This window comes from Gymnoscopelus braueri (assembly GCF_963280865.1).
Source record: "Gymnoscopelus braueri genome assembly, chromosome: 13".
Classification (NCBI taxonomy): Eukaryota; Metazoa; Chordata; class Actinopteri; order Myctophiformes; family Myctophidae; genus Gymnoscopelus; species Gymnoscopelus braueri.
Window position 1 is genome coordinate 38760008 of NC_137615.1, and position 17640 is coordinate 38777647.

At 39.7% G+C, this 17640-nt stretch overlaps 1 protein-coding gene and 1 long non-coding RNA gene across 2 annotated transcripts in view; one reads left to right on the plus strand and one right to left on the minus strand.

The window, feature by feature from the left end:
• LOC308097945 overlaps window positions 1-17640 on the minus strand; it is a 435438-nt gene that overhangs the window by 251177 nt on the left and 166621 nt on the right. The window lies entirely within an intron of this gene.
• On the plus strand, window positions 1088-12640 carry LOC308098611 (actin, non-muscle 6.2-like; the record flags this gene model as incomplete). The annotated part of the gene is made up of 8 exons (XM_080447020.1): window positions 1088-1243; window positions 1779-1901; window positions 2293-2403; window positions 10196-10280; window positions 10407-10568; window positions 11129-11311; window positions 11739-11932; window positions 12494-12640. 8 exons carry the CDS (start codon window positions 1088-1090, stop codon window positions 12638-12640), a joined length of 1161 nt encoding a protein of 386 aa, XP_080303146.1.

The window sequence follows — 17640 nt, forward strand, 5'->3', positions numbered from 1 at the left end:
GCAAGTCAACCTGTTTATCCCCCACCAAGATGTCCGCCGCTCCAAATGACACTTGTTGATGCCCCCTTCAGGATTTTTTCCTACCACTATACTAGCCCCCCTCCTTTTTCCCTCCACACCAATTATATTTTCGCTGAAAAAAGCAGATCTACAAGCTCATAATGTGTGTGTTGCAAGCTTGCGTTGTGAGGCCTTAGGCCTCTGCAATATTTGGACACGACAACACAGTGATTCATTCAGCTCCATGGACAGTGACATTATAATAATATGTGTACATTAAGACAATTGTAGGTTGTATCACTAGAATTATTTTTGTGTGAAATGTTATCCCTGCACCATTACAATACACTTTTGTCTGGCCTTCTTGTTGAAAAAAATATGATTATGATTAGATTGATTATGTCTTTAAAATCCCCTGCACTATTTAGGCTAATGTAGCTGCAATTTGTGAGAAGCTTGCAAAAAAGAATTTCACCCACTCTTATACTGTACCAGGTATAAATAATACAGACAGGAGTTTTCTTCATTTCAATACTTTCAGTATTCAGTATGCTCACCTTTTTTTTTATCATTCCTTATGACGGATCTCTTAATGTGCACCAATCTCAAACTTTTTCTTATCTGACACTTTGACAGCGCAGTCCCTGCTTCACTTGTCATGCACGAGCAGGGATCACCAGCAGTTCTTTAATGTTGTGTTCTTTGTGTCATTTCAAGTGTGCATGTGGGTCACTTTGACAACATTTTTAAAGTAGATGTATTGTCTCGTGATAAGCCCGCATTGTAGGCCCTGGGGCTGAAGCCCCTGTAAGCCCCCATTAAAGCTGCAATCCGTAACTTTTATGTGCCGCTCTGCCAGTTTTACTTACTTAATCATGATACAAAACATCACAAATGTTTAACCGTAGAGAATCAGCAACACCAAGTTTAACAAAGTGGAACAAAGTGTATGTAGGCCTAATAGCAAATGGTGCATTTATATTGCCTAGGACTTTATCCAAAGCGATTTACAATGTGCAATACATTCACCCATTCACACTCACATTCACACATCGAAGGCAGAGGAACGTATACCCTTGGGTCAAACATGGATGATGATGATATTGCTGCACTTGTGGTTGATAACGGCTCTGGGACGTGCAAAGCAGGGTTTGCTGGGGACGATGCACCTCGTGCTGTCTTCCCCTCCATTGTTGGACGTGGTGCTGTCTCCCCCTCCATCGTTGGAACGTCCGGATATAAGGTTCATAACCACTCACTCACGCACATGTGCACGCATAAACACACACACACACACGCACGCACGCACGCACGCACGCACGCACGCACGCACGCACGCAACACACACACACACACACACACACACACACACACACACACACACACACACACACACACACACACTTTTTTTATTCTATCAGCAATTTATTTGAATACCCCAGTATTCCACAGACATCTGACAAGGACACCATGTCAATTATGTTTTAATAATGTATTTATTTATTTATGTATTTAGAGTGATGGTAGTTAGGTTGTTTCTCTCCCCAGGGAAAGATGGTAGAGAAGATAGCAGTGGCGTAGCCAGAACGCTAGCCTAGGAAGGCTGGGCAGTTTTTTAGCGTTTTTTGATTTTAAGATTTGATTTTGCGGGTTTGTGACCAATTTCGGATACCTTTATATACACTGTTATCAAAATGGCTGAATATGATATTAAAAAAGTAAAAAAAATAAATAGCATTTTAACTTTTTATTTCTTTTATTTCTTTTTGGGTGGGCAGAAAACACACCCGTGGCTACGTCCCTGGAAGATAGGAGATGAGGCCCAGTCGATGAGTTGGATACTCACCCTCGAATATCCCATCGAACGTGGCATCATAACCAACTGGGATGACATGGAGAAGGTAGGAAGTCTAGGAACACAGAAATACATTCTCATGTGCTGGCTACCCAGTACAACCAATCACTAAAAGACTATACCATCAACACCACAAGCTTCATACTGTAGAAGGTAGTTGTTGTTTTATTGCCAAATGGACATAAAAATGTTTTTGTAGCCGAGTTTAGAAAGTGATAAAAAAAAGAAGAAAACATACAAAATAAAGAGGATAATGTGTTCAGTAAGTAAGTGGATACATTACAAAAAAGAAATACAATTTAAAATGTAATTTCACCTTTATTTAAATGAAAGGAAAGATGGGAATATCAGTTATGAAAGCACATGTTTTAAAGCTGAAAGTCTGGCTGTTTATCATTTAAGATGTGGCACATTTTGTGATTTTATCTTTTGGATAGATCTGGCACCACACCTTCTATAATGAGCTTCGCGTGGCCCCTGAAGAGCATCCACTTCTGCTGACTCAGGCTCCTCTCAATCCTAAGGAGAACAGGGAGAAAATGGTGCAGGTGAAGGACAAACATACTATTTCTGTCCCTCTCATTCACATAATATATTAATTATTTACGGGGCCAGAGCTCAGCTCTGGACCTGTCTTAATGTTCCCCTCTTTTTTCTTCTGCCACTTTTCGCAGTTCTGGCTGAACCGTGCATACGCCTTTTACGAAACTTGGCCATATGGTAGATGGTCATGAAAAACTATCAAGAAATAATTCTCACAATCTTTCGTCAAAAGGTGGCGCTATAGCAAAATGCCAACTTTGAACAGGTACAACTCATGCCCTGTTTGACCTACAGCCATGAAACTTCAATACACAAATGCGTCTACTCATGATGAACAACTTTAACACTCTGACTTTTGACCTCTGACCTTTAGATCTCCCACCATTTTGAATTATATGAAAAACAGTTAAAACCTATCTCCTCCTGGGATTTTTGAGTAATCTGCACGAAACGTTTTACACATGAACTTTGGACCTATGCCGACAAACAAGCAGCAAAGATTTTCCATAAGTGAAAAAATTAAGCTTTAATGAGCCAATGAATATTGCAGTTTTATGACAATTATTCATCTGCCCCTAACACATACATGCAGACTCACATTTCTTTGAAACTTTGCGGTAATGTTGAGGGTCATTCCAAATATCACTGAAACTAATCTTACTCCAATTGGTCAAAGGGGGGCGCTATAGCGATTCTTTGAAAATGCAAACTTTAAACAGGCAAAAGTCATGCCTCGTTTGGCCGACAGCCATTAAACCTGCTTACACATGTGCCTTGACTCATGAGGAACACATGTATCACGTTGACCAGTAAGCTCCGCCCTTAGATTGTCCACAATTTCGAGCAGTTTGAAAAACACTTAAACCCAGGATTTTTCAGCTATTTGCGTGAAACTGTATCATCTGTGTGATCTCCTTTTTCACAGACTCTTGTCTGTTGGTCCAATGGCTTCTCCCTTAAGCGAGTGCCTCACGACCGCAAGGTTGCCGGTTCAAGCCTCACTTGATGCAGACTCATTTAAGTTGAATTGCAAAAAACATGACTGTATCAATGAATACATGTGCAAACGGTGAAGATAACATGAAATGCTTATTTGAGAGTATGTTTTTTCAATGTATGACGTACTTCATTGTGAAAATAGCCGATCTACAATCTCACAACTTTTCAGATAGCAACGTTTTGTGAGCTTGTAGATCGGCTGCTTTCACTGGTTTCGGTTTCGAGGACACATACAATTTCTCTATTGGTAAATGGTTTGTGAACGAGTGATCTTAGTGTTAGTGTTAGTGTGAATTCTTTTTTCACTGGTTCTGGTCTCTTGGTCCAATGGCGTCTCACTTCAGCATCAGCCTCTGGATCCAAGGTCGCCAGTTCAAGCCTCAACTCTTGCTGGCTACTTTTCAATTGTATCGCACAAAACATCACTGTATCAATTAATGCATGCGCAACTGTTAAAGGTAACATGAAATGCTTCTTGGAGAGAGTATTTTTTGCAATATATGACAAAATTGTGAAAATAGCCGATCTACAATCTCACAACTTTTCAGATAGCAACGTGTTTCTGAGCTTGTAGATCGGCTGCTGTGTTATCTCTTTTTTCACAAGTCTTGTCTGTTGGTCCAATGGCTTCTCCCTTAAGTGAGTGCCTCATGACTGCAAGGTTGCCGGTTCAAGCCTAACTTGATGCAGAGTCATTTAAGTTGAATTGCAAAAAACATGAATGTCAATGAATACATGTGCAAAGGGTAAAGATAACATGGAATGCTTATTTGAGAGGGTATGTTTTTGCAATGTATGACATACTTCATTCTGAAAATAGCCGATCTACAATCTCAAAACTTTTCAGATAGCAACCTGTTTCTTAGCTTGTAGATCGGCTGCTTTCACTGGTTCACTTTTATCTTCAACAGACAACCTCAGCCTGGACAAAGCTATAGCGCTATAGGTAGTGTTGCAGCCTGTCAATCCGAAGGTTGAGGGTTTGATTCCTGTTAATGGCAATAGGTTGAGACGACCAATCAATCCATTCTGCTTCCATCTCTCTCTCTCTTCAATCTATTCCGTTTCCATGTCTCTCTCTCCGCCCTTAGATTGTCCGCAATTTTAAGCAGTTTGAAAAACACTTAAAGGGAAACTTCGCCGATTTTGCTGCCCATAGCGTCAAATTACGTTTTCCGCAGCTCTCACCTTATGTCCGCACTACATGACTGCAGGTGACTACAGGTGTAGTTCAGATCCAAACCAACCCTCATAGCTCAAAGGACCGGCCCCGAAGGTGTCACCGTAACATTGTTCAACCTTCTTTCCCCACTTGACCACTCCCATTAGCAACCTCACATGTACTAACCTCGCATCACCAGTCTTTCCACCTCGGAGGAAACATGTACTATCATGGCGTCTGCAAACATATCAGAGTTATACTTTAGTACCCGGACCCACACGCAGCTATGTGGACAGTGTGGAGCAACAACCCGTCTGGGATTTTTCCTAGTGGAACTGACAGAATGTACACGGACCGTGGACGGTGGAAGCTTGTCTCTCGAGTAAGTAAACATGCTGTAAAGTTGCCACATCACTATAATCTCATGTTGTATCCCTCGGGTAGACTAAACTAGCTTGTGGAGCCGTGGCGTGAACGGAACGTTTGTTATTGTTGAGTTTGCCTGTAGCCACGGAACCCCATGTATTTTTTTTTGGGAACATGACTGTCATGGCGGAACTTCAACCTGGTTTTGGCACTTTCTCCATTCACAACCCTTTCATCTACATAAACGTTCATATTTCAAATATAAAGTTCTTACCCCGTGGCCACAGATGTTACAATTGGAATCGGATGGGTCTAAGTACCCGTATCTTCCGTATTTTTCAATAAAAAAACATTTAAATCCGAATGGTGGCCATTTTCTCTTAGATGTATAATGTATCAGAGTGCAATATACATCCCAACCGATAGGGTCGCGTAATTGAAAGCATAAGGAGAAAATGGCCACCGATTGGATTAAAATGCTTTTTATTAAACAATACGGAAGATACTGGTACTTAGACCCACCTGATTCAAATTGTAACATCCGTGGCATGAGGTCAGCACTTTATATTTGAAATATGAATGTTTATGTAGATGTAAGGTCTGTACATGTAGAAATTGCAAACACCAGGTTGAAGCTCCGCCATGACTGATATGTTTCAGAGCTACTGAGCACATGACGACGTCAGGTCCCGAAAATAGCAGATCTACAAGCTCACAACGCGTCGCGGACTCGACACTTTGTGAGCTTGTAGGTATGCTATTTTTGGTGCGCATGCAACTAAGAATAAATTAGGTATCACGTCGGATGATATCCATGTAAACTAAATCTAATCTAATGTGTTCTTTCCAATGACAGGACAGAATGTTGTCATCAGCCTGCAAAAATGAAGGAACTGCAGATGAAGACCTGGGACACTACAGCCATATTTTTTTCTTCTAAATAAAACGGTTACATTTACACACTGCTTGCTCTACTCATTGGTATATTCTACATTGTGTAAGCATTTATAATGACAAAATGTATTTACACCCAATTCTATAAGGGTTCTTTTGAACTGTTTCATGATAGGAGATGGTCTTTCATTTGGCAGAATGGTACATAATTACATGACTGTAAGCATTACAGATATAATAGTGAAAAACTCTTGTACATTCTGTTAGTATTTACTTCTACATGTAATCATAATTTTTCTGGGGACCCCAGCACATTGGATTCAACTTTACTAGTCTTAGATACAATAGGCTAGTAAAATCTAATATTATCCATATACACCAATTGAAAGCATGAAACGGTCTCATTTGAAAAAAGAGAAAAAAAACGATTACACTGTGTATGACAAGAGTATTTGAACATTCTAAAGTAATGCCCATGTTTTCTATAAGTTTAGTCCAAAGAATATAACTGGAAATGACAGTGAAACATTATGCTCTCAGAGATAAGGAGTCACACATGACATGAGTATGAAACGTTTTGTTTTATTATTCTATTGTTGTTGACTATGCTGCATCTCCATGGATGTCCCGACTCCCAAGTAGAAGATGGACGTCAGGTCACCAGCACCGGACTGTCTACATGGTGGGATGGAATGTAGAAAAAAAAATTGATGCACACGCGTGCGCGCACACAGACACACACGTTTAGTGTTACTATGCTAATTTATACATGATATATTTAGTTTACTATAATATACAATCAAATCAATACAGAACACAATACAACAGCAGCCAAGACTATAGTTTCACCTTGCTGGCGCAACAAAGACACGGTGATGATGATACTGACATCCTGGTATATAGCAAACTTGCAATGGGTATAGCCTACTGGTCCAACTGTACTGGTTCAACAGAGGCAGATTTCACGTGGTCCAAGAAAGAACATGGCTTCGATGTCGTGTTTTGTGATCCAAAGGTAGACAAAAAAGTCGGAAAAGTTGTAACATTCATCATTCTAAAGCATTCAGTGTTGCCAGATCTTGTGAGAGAAATAAGCAACCAGGTATATGAAAACAAGCCCAAAAGAAAATACCTGTGCCAAGAGCACTTGAAACCTAGACATGGGTTATTTGAAAATTGCCGATCTACAAGCTCACAACGCGTAACGATGTGACGCAGTGTGAGCTTGTATAGATCTGCTATTTTCCAAAAAATCTTGAGGGGAAAAAAGTGCAAAATGTGGAATATTTTTTAAACATTTTAACAACACATTTTTGGTAGGGTCTCCCTGGCAAATATGTTGGCACGCAGTGCACAGATGAGGGTCCGTGGAAAAGTACATGAACATGTTTGAGAACCACTGGTTTAAACAACAATCAAAACATTTGGAAACGAGCCCAAATATCAACTACATTTTAGAAACCAGCCGCTTATAATAAGCAGACATGGCAACACTGGCCAATGTGCTGTTTGTTGATGTTGTTGTAGTGAGAACTGGGAGGGGAAAGTTACAATGTAGACCACGCCCCCACGCAGCCTCCTCCCCACAAGGAAGTGCAGTGCCACAAAGCATTGTGGTCATTGTAGTAATGCAGCCAAACCCCAGTCATCCAGTCAAAGTCAAGACTTCTATATTTTTCGGGCCATAGGGTGCAAATTTGAAATGTTGCTACTGTTATCTACTATATTATAATAGATAATTAATATATATATTATTAACATTGAGTGACTGCAAGTTCTTCCAGGGGTGTAATGCTCCTTTAAACCCAGGATATTTCAGCTATTTGCGTGAAACTGTATCATCTGTCTGATCTCTTTTTTCACAGATTTTAACTGTTGGTGCAATGGCTTCTCCCTTAAGTGAGTGCCACACGACCGCAAGGTTACCAGTTCAAGCCTCACTTGATGCAGACTCATTTAAATTGAATTGCAAAAAACATGACTGTATCAATGAATACGTGTGCAAATGGTAAAGATTACATGACATGCTTATTTAAGAGTATGTTTTTTCAATGTATGACGTAATTCATTGTGAAAATAACCGATCTACAATCTCACAACTTTTCAGATAGCAACGTTCTGTGAGCTTGTAGATCGGCTGCTTTCACTGGTTTCGGTTTTGAGGAGACATACAATTTCTCTATTGGTAAATGGTTTGTGAACGGGTGATCTTAGTGTTAGTGTTAGTGTGAATTCTTTTTTCACTGGTTCTGGTCTGTTGGTCCAATGGCGTTTCGCTTCAGCATCAGCCTCTGGATCGCTGGGTCGCCGGTTCAAGCATCACCTCTTGCTGGCTACTTTTCATGACTGTATCAATTAATGCATGTAAAACTGTTAAAGGTAACATGAAATGCTTCTTGGAGAGAGTATCTTTTTACAATGTATGACAAACTTCATTGTGAAAATAGCCGATCTACAATCTCACAACTTTTCAGATAGCAACGTGTTTCTGAGCTTGTAGATTGGCTGCTTTGTGGTTCACTTTTATCTTCAACAGACAACCTCAGCCTGGACAAAGCTATAGCACTATAGGTAGTGTTGCAGCCTGTCAATCCAAAGGTTGAGTGTTCGATTCCTGTTAATTGCAATAGGTTGAGATGTCCAATCAATCCATTCTGCTTCCATCTGTCTCTCTTCAATCTATTATGTTTCCTTGTCTCTCTCTCTTCAATCTATTCCGTTTCCATGTCTCTCTCTCTCTCTCTCTCTCTCTCTCTTCAATCTATTCCGTTTCCATGGCTCTCTCGCTCTCTCTCTCTCTCTTCAATCTATTCCGTTTCCATGTCTCTCTCTCTCTCTCTTTCTCTTCAATCTATTCCGTTTCCATGTCTCTCTCTCTCTTTCTCTTCAATCTATTCCGTTTCCATGTCTCTCTCTCTCTTTCTCTTCAATCTATTACATTTCCATGTCTCTCTCTCTCTTTCTCTTCAATCTATTCAGTTTCCATGTCTCTCTCTCTCTTTCTCTTCAATCTATTCCCCTCTCCTCTCTCTCTCTCTCTCTCTCTCTCTCTCTCTCTCTCTCTCTCTCTCTCTCTCTCTCTCTCTCTCTCTCTCTCTCTCTCTCTCTCTCTCTCTATTCACTGGCCCCGTATTATCGCTGCTTGCAGCTATATTATTGACTTGTCCTTGAGCCAGAAACATGGCCCCTACTGTTCCTCCTCACTCAATGCACTGTACAGTACACATCAAAATCCAAAGTCAATTCTGAGAGCATGCCAATGGACATAAGGGACCACTGTTATACTCTGGGTTATTTTTAAGCGGTGCAAGCTGCTTGTGGCAAGTGACTTTGTGTGTTTGTACTGTTACTGTATGTTTGTAGGCTATATCTGTATGTATCACCCGCAGCTGATTGCAACACAAACCTGCAACTCATTAACACAAACAGGAGGCACAGCACAGCACTCACACACAAACCACATAAAAAGACAATAAGGTAACATAAGGCAGTAGGCAGTCAGTAATAAGATAGCATACGCAGTAGGGAGTGATAAGGCAGCAAGGCAGTAGGGAGTCAGTAATAATGGAGCAAAAGGCTGTACTGAGTCAGTAACAAGAACAAACTGTGATAACGGTCTGAAAACAGGTCGGTCGCTCGACCTCCACGGGAGGTGGTTTTTAGTGCCCAGGCCGGCAAGGGAGCGATGGACATACTCGGGTCAGGCACCGTTGGGTGCGGCTCGCCAGCCCGGATCCCTGTCCCGGTACGTCCCTCGTCCCGTTAGGGTGCTATCACCGCTTTAAGTCGAAAAGCGTAGATCGACAAGCACCTGCTAGCAAAAGCCGTCTGTGTCCGCTCTGAGCAGCACTGTGGCCGGCCACTGTGGGCCAGATTATATGGTAGCACACTAGCATTGCATCACTATAAAGCTATACAAGAACACATACCTGAGATATACAAAGTTTTGGAAGGCCTGCAGACAACATCTCATGACACCGTTGCTGTTATTATCCTGTTCAGTGAAATGTTAAATTTTTTACTTCACTGCACTCCGTCTGCCATATCAAAATCTGTGACCGGCCCTCCAGAGCATGGGAAGTTGGGAAGAGATCACAAACCAATCATCAAAAAGTCTTGCGAAAAGCCCACATTTTAAATAAACTTTTTTTTTTTTAAATGTACAACTGGGCTGTTACCCCAGTCAATAAGGCAGTATGAGGCGGTCAGCAATAAGGCAGCATAAGTCAGTAGGGAGTCAGTATAAGGGAGCATAAGACAGTCGGGAGTCAATAATAAGTCAGCATACGGCAGTAGGGAATCGGTAACTCATGACTTATTACAGTCACTCAATTTAAGTAAAAAAAAAAGGATTAATTTAATTTTTCATCATCTAGATCATGTTTGAGACCTTCAACTCCCCTGCCATGTATCTGGCCACCCAAGAAGTTATGTCTCTCTATGCCTCTGGTCGGACCACTGGTAAGTCTTAGTATACTATTCAGCAAATGTAACCAAATGTACCCGTAATTTGTGTCAGATAGAGTGCTGTGGAGATGCACTGGTCTCTGTGGCCTCAGTAACTAATTGAACTTCTTGTTTCTCCAGGTATTGTGATGGATTCTGGTGATGGTGGGACCCATGCAGTGCCCATCTACGATGGCTACGCTCTGCCTCATGCCATCGTTAGACTGGAACTGGCAGGCAGGGACCTCACTGGTTATATGATGAAAATCCTGAGAGGCAGAGGCTATAGTTTCACCACTACTGGTACGTATTATTCAGAGGCATAAGGTGGGAATTAATGCTCTATTTGCTAACCTTTGTGTGGAAGGAAACAGTAAAGCTTGAGATTGATTAGGAATATATTAATCTTATATTAATATTGGCTTTGGGTGGGTGGTGGATGGTGGGTGGGCGTCTGGATTTGATCGGCCAAAACATGTCATAATGTGATATCCGTATTTGACTGGCCAAGCTTTGCATGATGTAACTAAAAGCAGGCTCAAAATGTAGATGTTCAGACCACGTAGCAGCCTGAACATCTAGTATTTCTAAAAGGCCTTTGGTTTTTGTTGTACTACACTGTACTGTAAATCTATTTTCCCATTTAGTTTTTCATTTAACTTACTCTAACTTTATATTTGTTTGTAATGTGTCAAGCCTCTTAATGTTTTTGTATTGCTCTTAGAATTGTTGTTGAACTGTGCTATATAGGCCTACAATTAAACTTGTTGTGCCTAATTTGTATCTGATAAGTACGATCCGATCTATTTCATCCACCCCCCCGGAGAATCTAAATAATTCTGAAACCCCTCTCTCTTGTACAGCGGAGCGTGAGATCGTGCGCAACATGAAGGAGAAACTATGCTATGTGGCATTGGACTTTGAACAGGAGATGAAGAGCAGTTCCAACTCTTCCTCACTGGAGAAGCACTACGAGCTGCCTGATGGTCAGGTGATCACCATTGGCAACGAGAGGTTCCGCTGCCCAGAGATGCTCTTCCAACTCGGTTAGTAGTACAGTCTAGTACCACTACTGATGATGGTACAGTATTAATATGGGAAGTAATAACAGGAGTAGTTCTACATCACTGACTTGAAAACAAGCAATTAAAAGTGTAACAATAATCTCTACATCTGCAGCCATTATTTGAGCCAGGATTCTCATGTAATTTGTCATTTAAAGCCTTTCTGTGCATTACTTTCTTGATATAGTATGATGGATTTGTTTTACTGCAGTTTCTGTTGTTTGTTGTCCTTGTTTTGTATCAACAGTTATGCACTGTTTGACAATTATGTTTCAGTACAAATGCACACTGTCACTGTTATTGAACTCTTATTTAATAATGGCTAATCTAACATCTAGTGTAGGCCTATCTAAAGGTTAGATTCTAACCATTATTCTGTGCCTCTGTCTCTCCTACTCAGGATTGGCAGATTATTACCTGGATCCGAATTATGTAGGGATCCATGAGACCATCTACAATAGCATTGTGAAGTGTGACATGGATTTCCATAAGGAACTGTACAACAACATAGTGCTGTCCGGAGGCACCACCATGTTCCCAGGTTTTGCTGACCGCATGCAGAAGGAGATTTCTGCTCTTGTTCCTCCCGCCATCAAAACAAGGGTACATGCTGCATGCATACAGTATACATACACAAACTTTAGTACACACGGAACACAACAATTTGATATTGTCAACTGAAGTAGGCCTATCCGTAATGTCTCTATGTCATTTTACATTTAGGTCAATATCAAAGAACCATACTGGTGGCATGGAATATTTAGGGCCCTTCTCTACAAATCGTTGTATACTATAGGCAATCCAACATGCTCAAAATAACAGTGCAGAGCTTCTTTGTGAAAGTTGTTATTGTTGTGTTTTAATGCATTTTAAAGTGCAGATTGATTTGAAAACTCAAGCCAAACATCCATAATTTACTAACCGCACAATTACAGTATGTTTCGTCAATTTTTTTTTTACTGATTTTAATAAATACAGTACAACCATTAAGTACAATAATACCTCTAACCTCTTTTGGGACTGCAGCTCCTTATCCAATTGGAACTTTCAAACACATTTGTGTCTCCTTATTGATCACAAATGGCAAACAATAGTAATTAATAATTATTTGTTTCAAGAATACAGTAAAAAGTATTAATGTTATGAACTCTCCCTACTCTGCAGATCATTGCTCCTCCTGAGAGGAAATACTCTGTGTGGATCGGTGGTTCCGTCCTGGCGTCTCGCTCCACCTTCCAGCAGATGTGGATCAGCAAGCAGGAGTATGACGAGTCCGGTCCCTCTATCGTCCACCGCAAGTGTATCATATAGAGACAAACTCTCCACCCATTCCATTCACTGCTTACCAACCAAGGGAAAAGCAAACATACGAAGATATACTACTATTCTGTGAACCCACATGGAACATCCATTTGGTTTTCTTTTTCTTTGTACAGCCTACATGAACTGGTAATTAGTATCCATTTCGGGGCTGTGAGTGTGATGCAAGGAGTGCACATGGCGACCCTGCATGTCATCATGCTTTAATAGGTGGTTTAATTGAAGGACATACTAAGAGGCATGTTATTAGCATGTTATTAGCATAGAATAAGCATGCTATTATTAAGTTGATATCACTGATGTCTCTTGTACGTAAATGAGGAGAAATAACAGGAGGAAGGCGTGATTCTCACAAATATATATTATTTTATTTTGTCATATCCACAAAAATACATTATAGTTTGTAAATTATCAAAATGTACAGTGGCCATACTTGCACTTTTGTGGATCCATTTCCACATATGACGTTTTGTCCAATTTATACCGCAGCATTCTGTCAAATACATCCCACAAATACGCTTTATTACTTGTAACTCGCAAAACTTTTTTTTTTTAACTTAAATGTTTTACCTGTATCCTAATTGTTCTACAGTTTTTAGTGAGGAGGTGAGATGTGAAAGTGTGACATAACACTTCTCAAGGCCTTCTGTCTCAACACTGGAAAATCTTTTTTAATCAGTGGTTGTCATTGTCAAGTTGTCCTTTAAGGGTGCCCTTGGTTTCCTTAAAGGACGACTTCACCGCTTTTCAACCTATCTTCATATAATTGGTCCTCACTAATACTCATGATAAAATGGTAATATTTTTTTCTACTCGGTCTGTGTCTCAGAGGAGGGCTGTGGACAGTTCAGAGTCCCGTCTACCAGTGACATCATCAATGGGGAATCCAAGCTAATAGAAACTGCAGGCTTTCTATTCCTGGAAAGTTGCAATGCAATAAATGAAGCCATTGTTCTCGTGTTAATAAAAATCTAAATAAAAAATGTGAAATCTTGTTGGAAAAAAAAATCATGCCTAACGATGATGTCACTGGTAGACAGGTTTCTGGACTGTCCACAGCCCTCCTATGAGACAAGTTATATTTTCATTTGTTTGAATTGTGTTCATGTATTTTATTTGTCTAAGGTCTGTTTTATTGTAATAGTGTTGTTCAATGTGAATGATTGTTTTTGTAATTTGAAAATGTTTAATGTTCAATTGTTTGTTTGTTTGTTCTGTCCCAGCTTTTACGTTGTTGGTTTAATAAAAATAAATTGGAACCACCAGTAAAGGACCATCTTTGGGCGGGGTACGCTACAATGGTTACCTGTAAGAATGATGGATTTAAAGTGATTTAGAAGAAACCAATCATGTTTTAATGCTTAATGTTTTGTGTAAAGCAATTTGAATTGCTTTGTATTGAAATGTGCTATACAAATAATCATCTATCTATATGGATGTGTATGACTTGCAAGAATATCACATTCCGAAAATAACACAAAGTAAGGCTTTTGTGTAAGCTATGACAGTTGTTGATAAAGGTGTGACATTTGAAAATGTTTGACCAAAATAAATAACTAAACAAATATTAGTTTATTGAGTTCCTTGGCCTACTGAAGTTGTGCACAAGAAATATGATGCTGAACCGTGGAGTAGAGACACACAGCTTTGATTACAAAATATATATATAGAAAAACAGGGGAAAACATTAAACATTAAAACAGTTGTTGCAGTAAATTGTTGGGACTTTCTCTCCCAGCACAGGCACCAATGTAATTTCATCTGACCTTGTGTCCCCACCAGACTTTAGCAGCAGGCTGCCAGTGTCACATACTAAATAAAGTCTTGTCTTTTTCTCTAGTATCAAAACAGACAGATGCATACATTTATAAACCATGTAAAGTTTTATACACGGCTGTTAAAAGAGCTTCCAGTTATCAAAGGTAAAAAATATATTTTTTTTTAGGATGCTGCAGTGATGGTACCTACTATGCGCGGTCCGTAACCTGCAGGTCCCGCGGGTTGACCCACGTGGCGGGCGGACAGGTTATCGATTACAACACAATTATCGCGGGGCGGGCGAAGCCGGTCAACCGATGGAAGAAAAAAACCCCCACCAAAACACACCTTATCTCTCTCTCTCACACGCACGCTCTCTCTCTCTCCCTCCCTCTGTCCCCCTCTCCCTCTCTCTCTGGAAAGCAATTGAATGGACTGTGTGTTTAGTTTTTTTTTTGGCGGGTTGCGGGACAGGCTGGGTCATTGATTTATATTCATTTTTGCGGGACGGGTTGGGGCCTTATGAAAAAACCTGACCCGCGCATCACTAGTACCTACTGTATGTGTTTTTTAATCAAATACCTTTATGGCTATCTTATATCGTCGCTGTCCAGCCAACTCCATTTTCAGCTTATAAAATATAAAATAAATAAAATAAATAAAATAAATAAAATAAATAAAATAAATAAAATAAATAAAATAAATAAAATAAATAAAATAAATAAATAAAATAAAATAAAATAAAATAAAATAAAATAAAATAAAATAAAATAAAATAAAATAAAATTAATAAAATTAATAAAATTAATAAAATTAATAAAATTAATAAAATAAATAAAATAAATAAAATAAATAAAATAAATAAAATAAATAAAATAAATAAAATAAATAAATAATCATAAATCAATGCTATTGAACACCCTTTACGTCTGTGTGTAAGTTAAAAAATATCTAACCAATGAAAAGTATTAAAACGCGCTTCTGACAAAACCTCCAAAATCCATTGGATCCTCAAACTGTCGGTCAAACCCCCCAACTCCACCCCCTGTCCTCTGCGAAGCACACAGACTTACAGACACAGAGCTGCTGCAGACAGTGCGTTAAACAAGGCAGGGTTTTCCCCCATAGTCTGTTAAAAGTAACTATGCAGTGTACCTGTTTATCAAACTAGCACTGAAGCTAATGTTATGAAAACAATTAATTCTATTTCTAAAAACTATGTAGTGTTTTCTGAGGAGAGCAATGTGACAAGCAATGAGTTCATATAGCATTTTTCTAGCTATTTCTACTGAAACTGCAACTCTGTGAAAGCCTCTTTGCAGAAGTTATTGTTGAAAATAGCCAATCTACAAGCTCACAATGCGTCGCATCTTAAAGTCCTGCTTATTATTGTAGGCCTATATAAGCCGTGTCATGAAGCATCGGGGGATTAATTCACGCGTTGTGATGCATTGTGAGCTTGGAGATCCATTGTCAGCTGTTCTGATCAATGATGGACAAAACCTCCTAACTCCACTTGAGCTGGATTGGGGCAAACAGGTGCTAATATAATGACACATGCAAGTGTCTATAAAGTCACAATATCAACTTTAATGACGCAGTGTTGCTTTGTTTGAAAAATAAAAGGTTTTATTCATTTTCTGAATGAGAGAACTTTCAGCTATCAGGCTCCTCTCCTAACAATCTTCGAGGTTTGGTCCAGGAGGCAGACACCCTAAGTTTAAGAGCAGGCTTAAAACTTTTCTTCCATTTGGGGAACAACAGCACCATCATCATCCATAGTCTCTAATATTGTTAAAGCCAGTGCACTAACACGTTTGATTACCTCATTAACAAATGACATGACCTGTCTGGTAAAACAGGTTTACAATTTACACTTTAGGCATTTAGCAGACGCTCTTAATCCAGAGTGATTTACACTAATCAAGGTAAACACGAGTTAATACATCAAATCCATAGAAAAAGTAATCTAGGATCATAGGTAAATCAAGAACCTATAATCAGTCTAAACAGTATAATAATATAAAAAAATCCACAACAACAAAATCTAAGATATTCCACAAATGCTTGTTTAAACTGTAGTGTTTTTAAGTGGTTCGTAGAAAATGTCCGCAGAGGCTGCAGCTCTCAAGACCTGTTGAAGGGCATACCATACATTTTTGTTTTTGACCTTTTTTCGTCCCGCAGGCGATCTTCAGTTTTCTGCCTCACCCAGCTGACTGCTGCCCACAGGCATTTTGACACTTAAGCCCTGTTTAAGAAAAATGAAAATAGAAGATCTACAAGCTCACAGCGCATCACAGTGAGCTTGTAGAGCTGCTATCTTGACTATTATTTATATTTTATTTACATTTCTGAAAAATCTATTTTTTTCTTGGAAAGTACATTTAAATACAGCATGCTTTGATATTAAAAATAAAATGTACTTTTGAATACTTCTGTGAGAAGTGTGATATACAAATACAATGTGGCGGCAGTGGCTCAGGGGTAGAGTGGCCGGGTGGAGTGAACTGGAAAACAGCAAGGTTCCCAGTTCGATCCCGGGCTGGGGCGCTCCCCTAGAGTTAGTGTCGAAGGGTCCTTGAGCAAGACGCTGAACCCCCAATTGCTCCCGATCCGCCGCCATCGGTGTATGAATGTGTGTGTGAATGGGTTAATGGCACAATCAATGTAAAGCGCATTGGATAAAAGCACTATATAAATGCACCATTTACCATTTACAATGTACATAATTACTTCACCACACCACATGTTCATAAGAGTTGTTGATCATGTTTCACCCAGGTCATGTCATTTGTTAATGAGGTAATCAAACGTGGCACTGCACTGACTATGACTACATTAGAGACTATGGATGATGGTGCTGTTGTTCCCCAAATGGAAGGAACTAGTGATGAGCGGGTCGACCCGTAACCCGCGGGACCCGCGGGTCAACCCGCGGCGCGGGTGGGTCGAGTCAGGATTTCAGAGGCAATTATGCGGGCTGAGGGTGAGCGGGTTGGCCTCTCTCTCACGCAAAAAAAAAAAAAAAAAAAATCACATGCTCTTGTTTTGTCTTTATTCCTAATAAGAATAAGAATAATAACAATAAAACAGTTTGAATACACTTGGGGTGTATACTTGAAGATTATTTTCTAACCTTCATGATTTTACTGAATTAGAGGAGGCAGGCTAAAGGTTGTCTAGTAGACTTCGGTACCGGACCTGTCACCTGTGTTATTTCCTATAGTGGT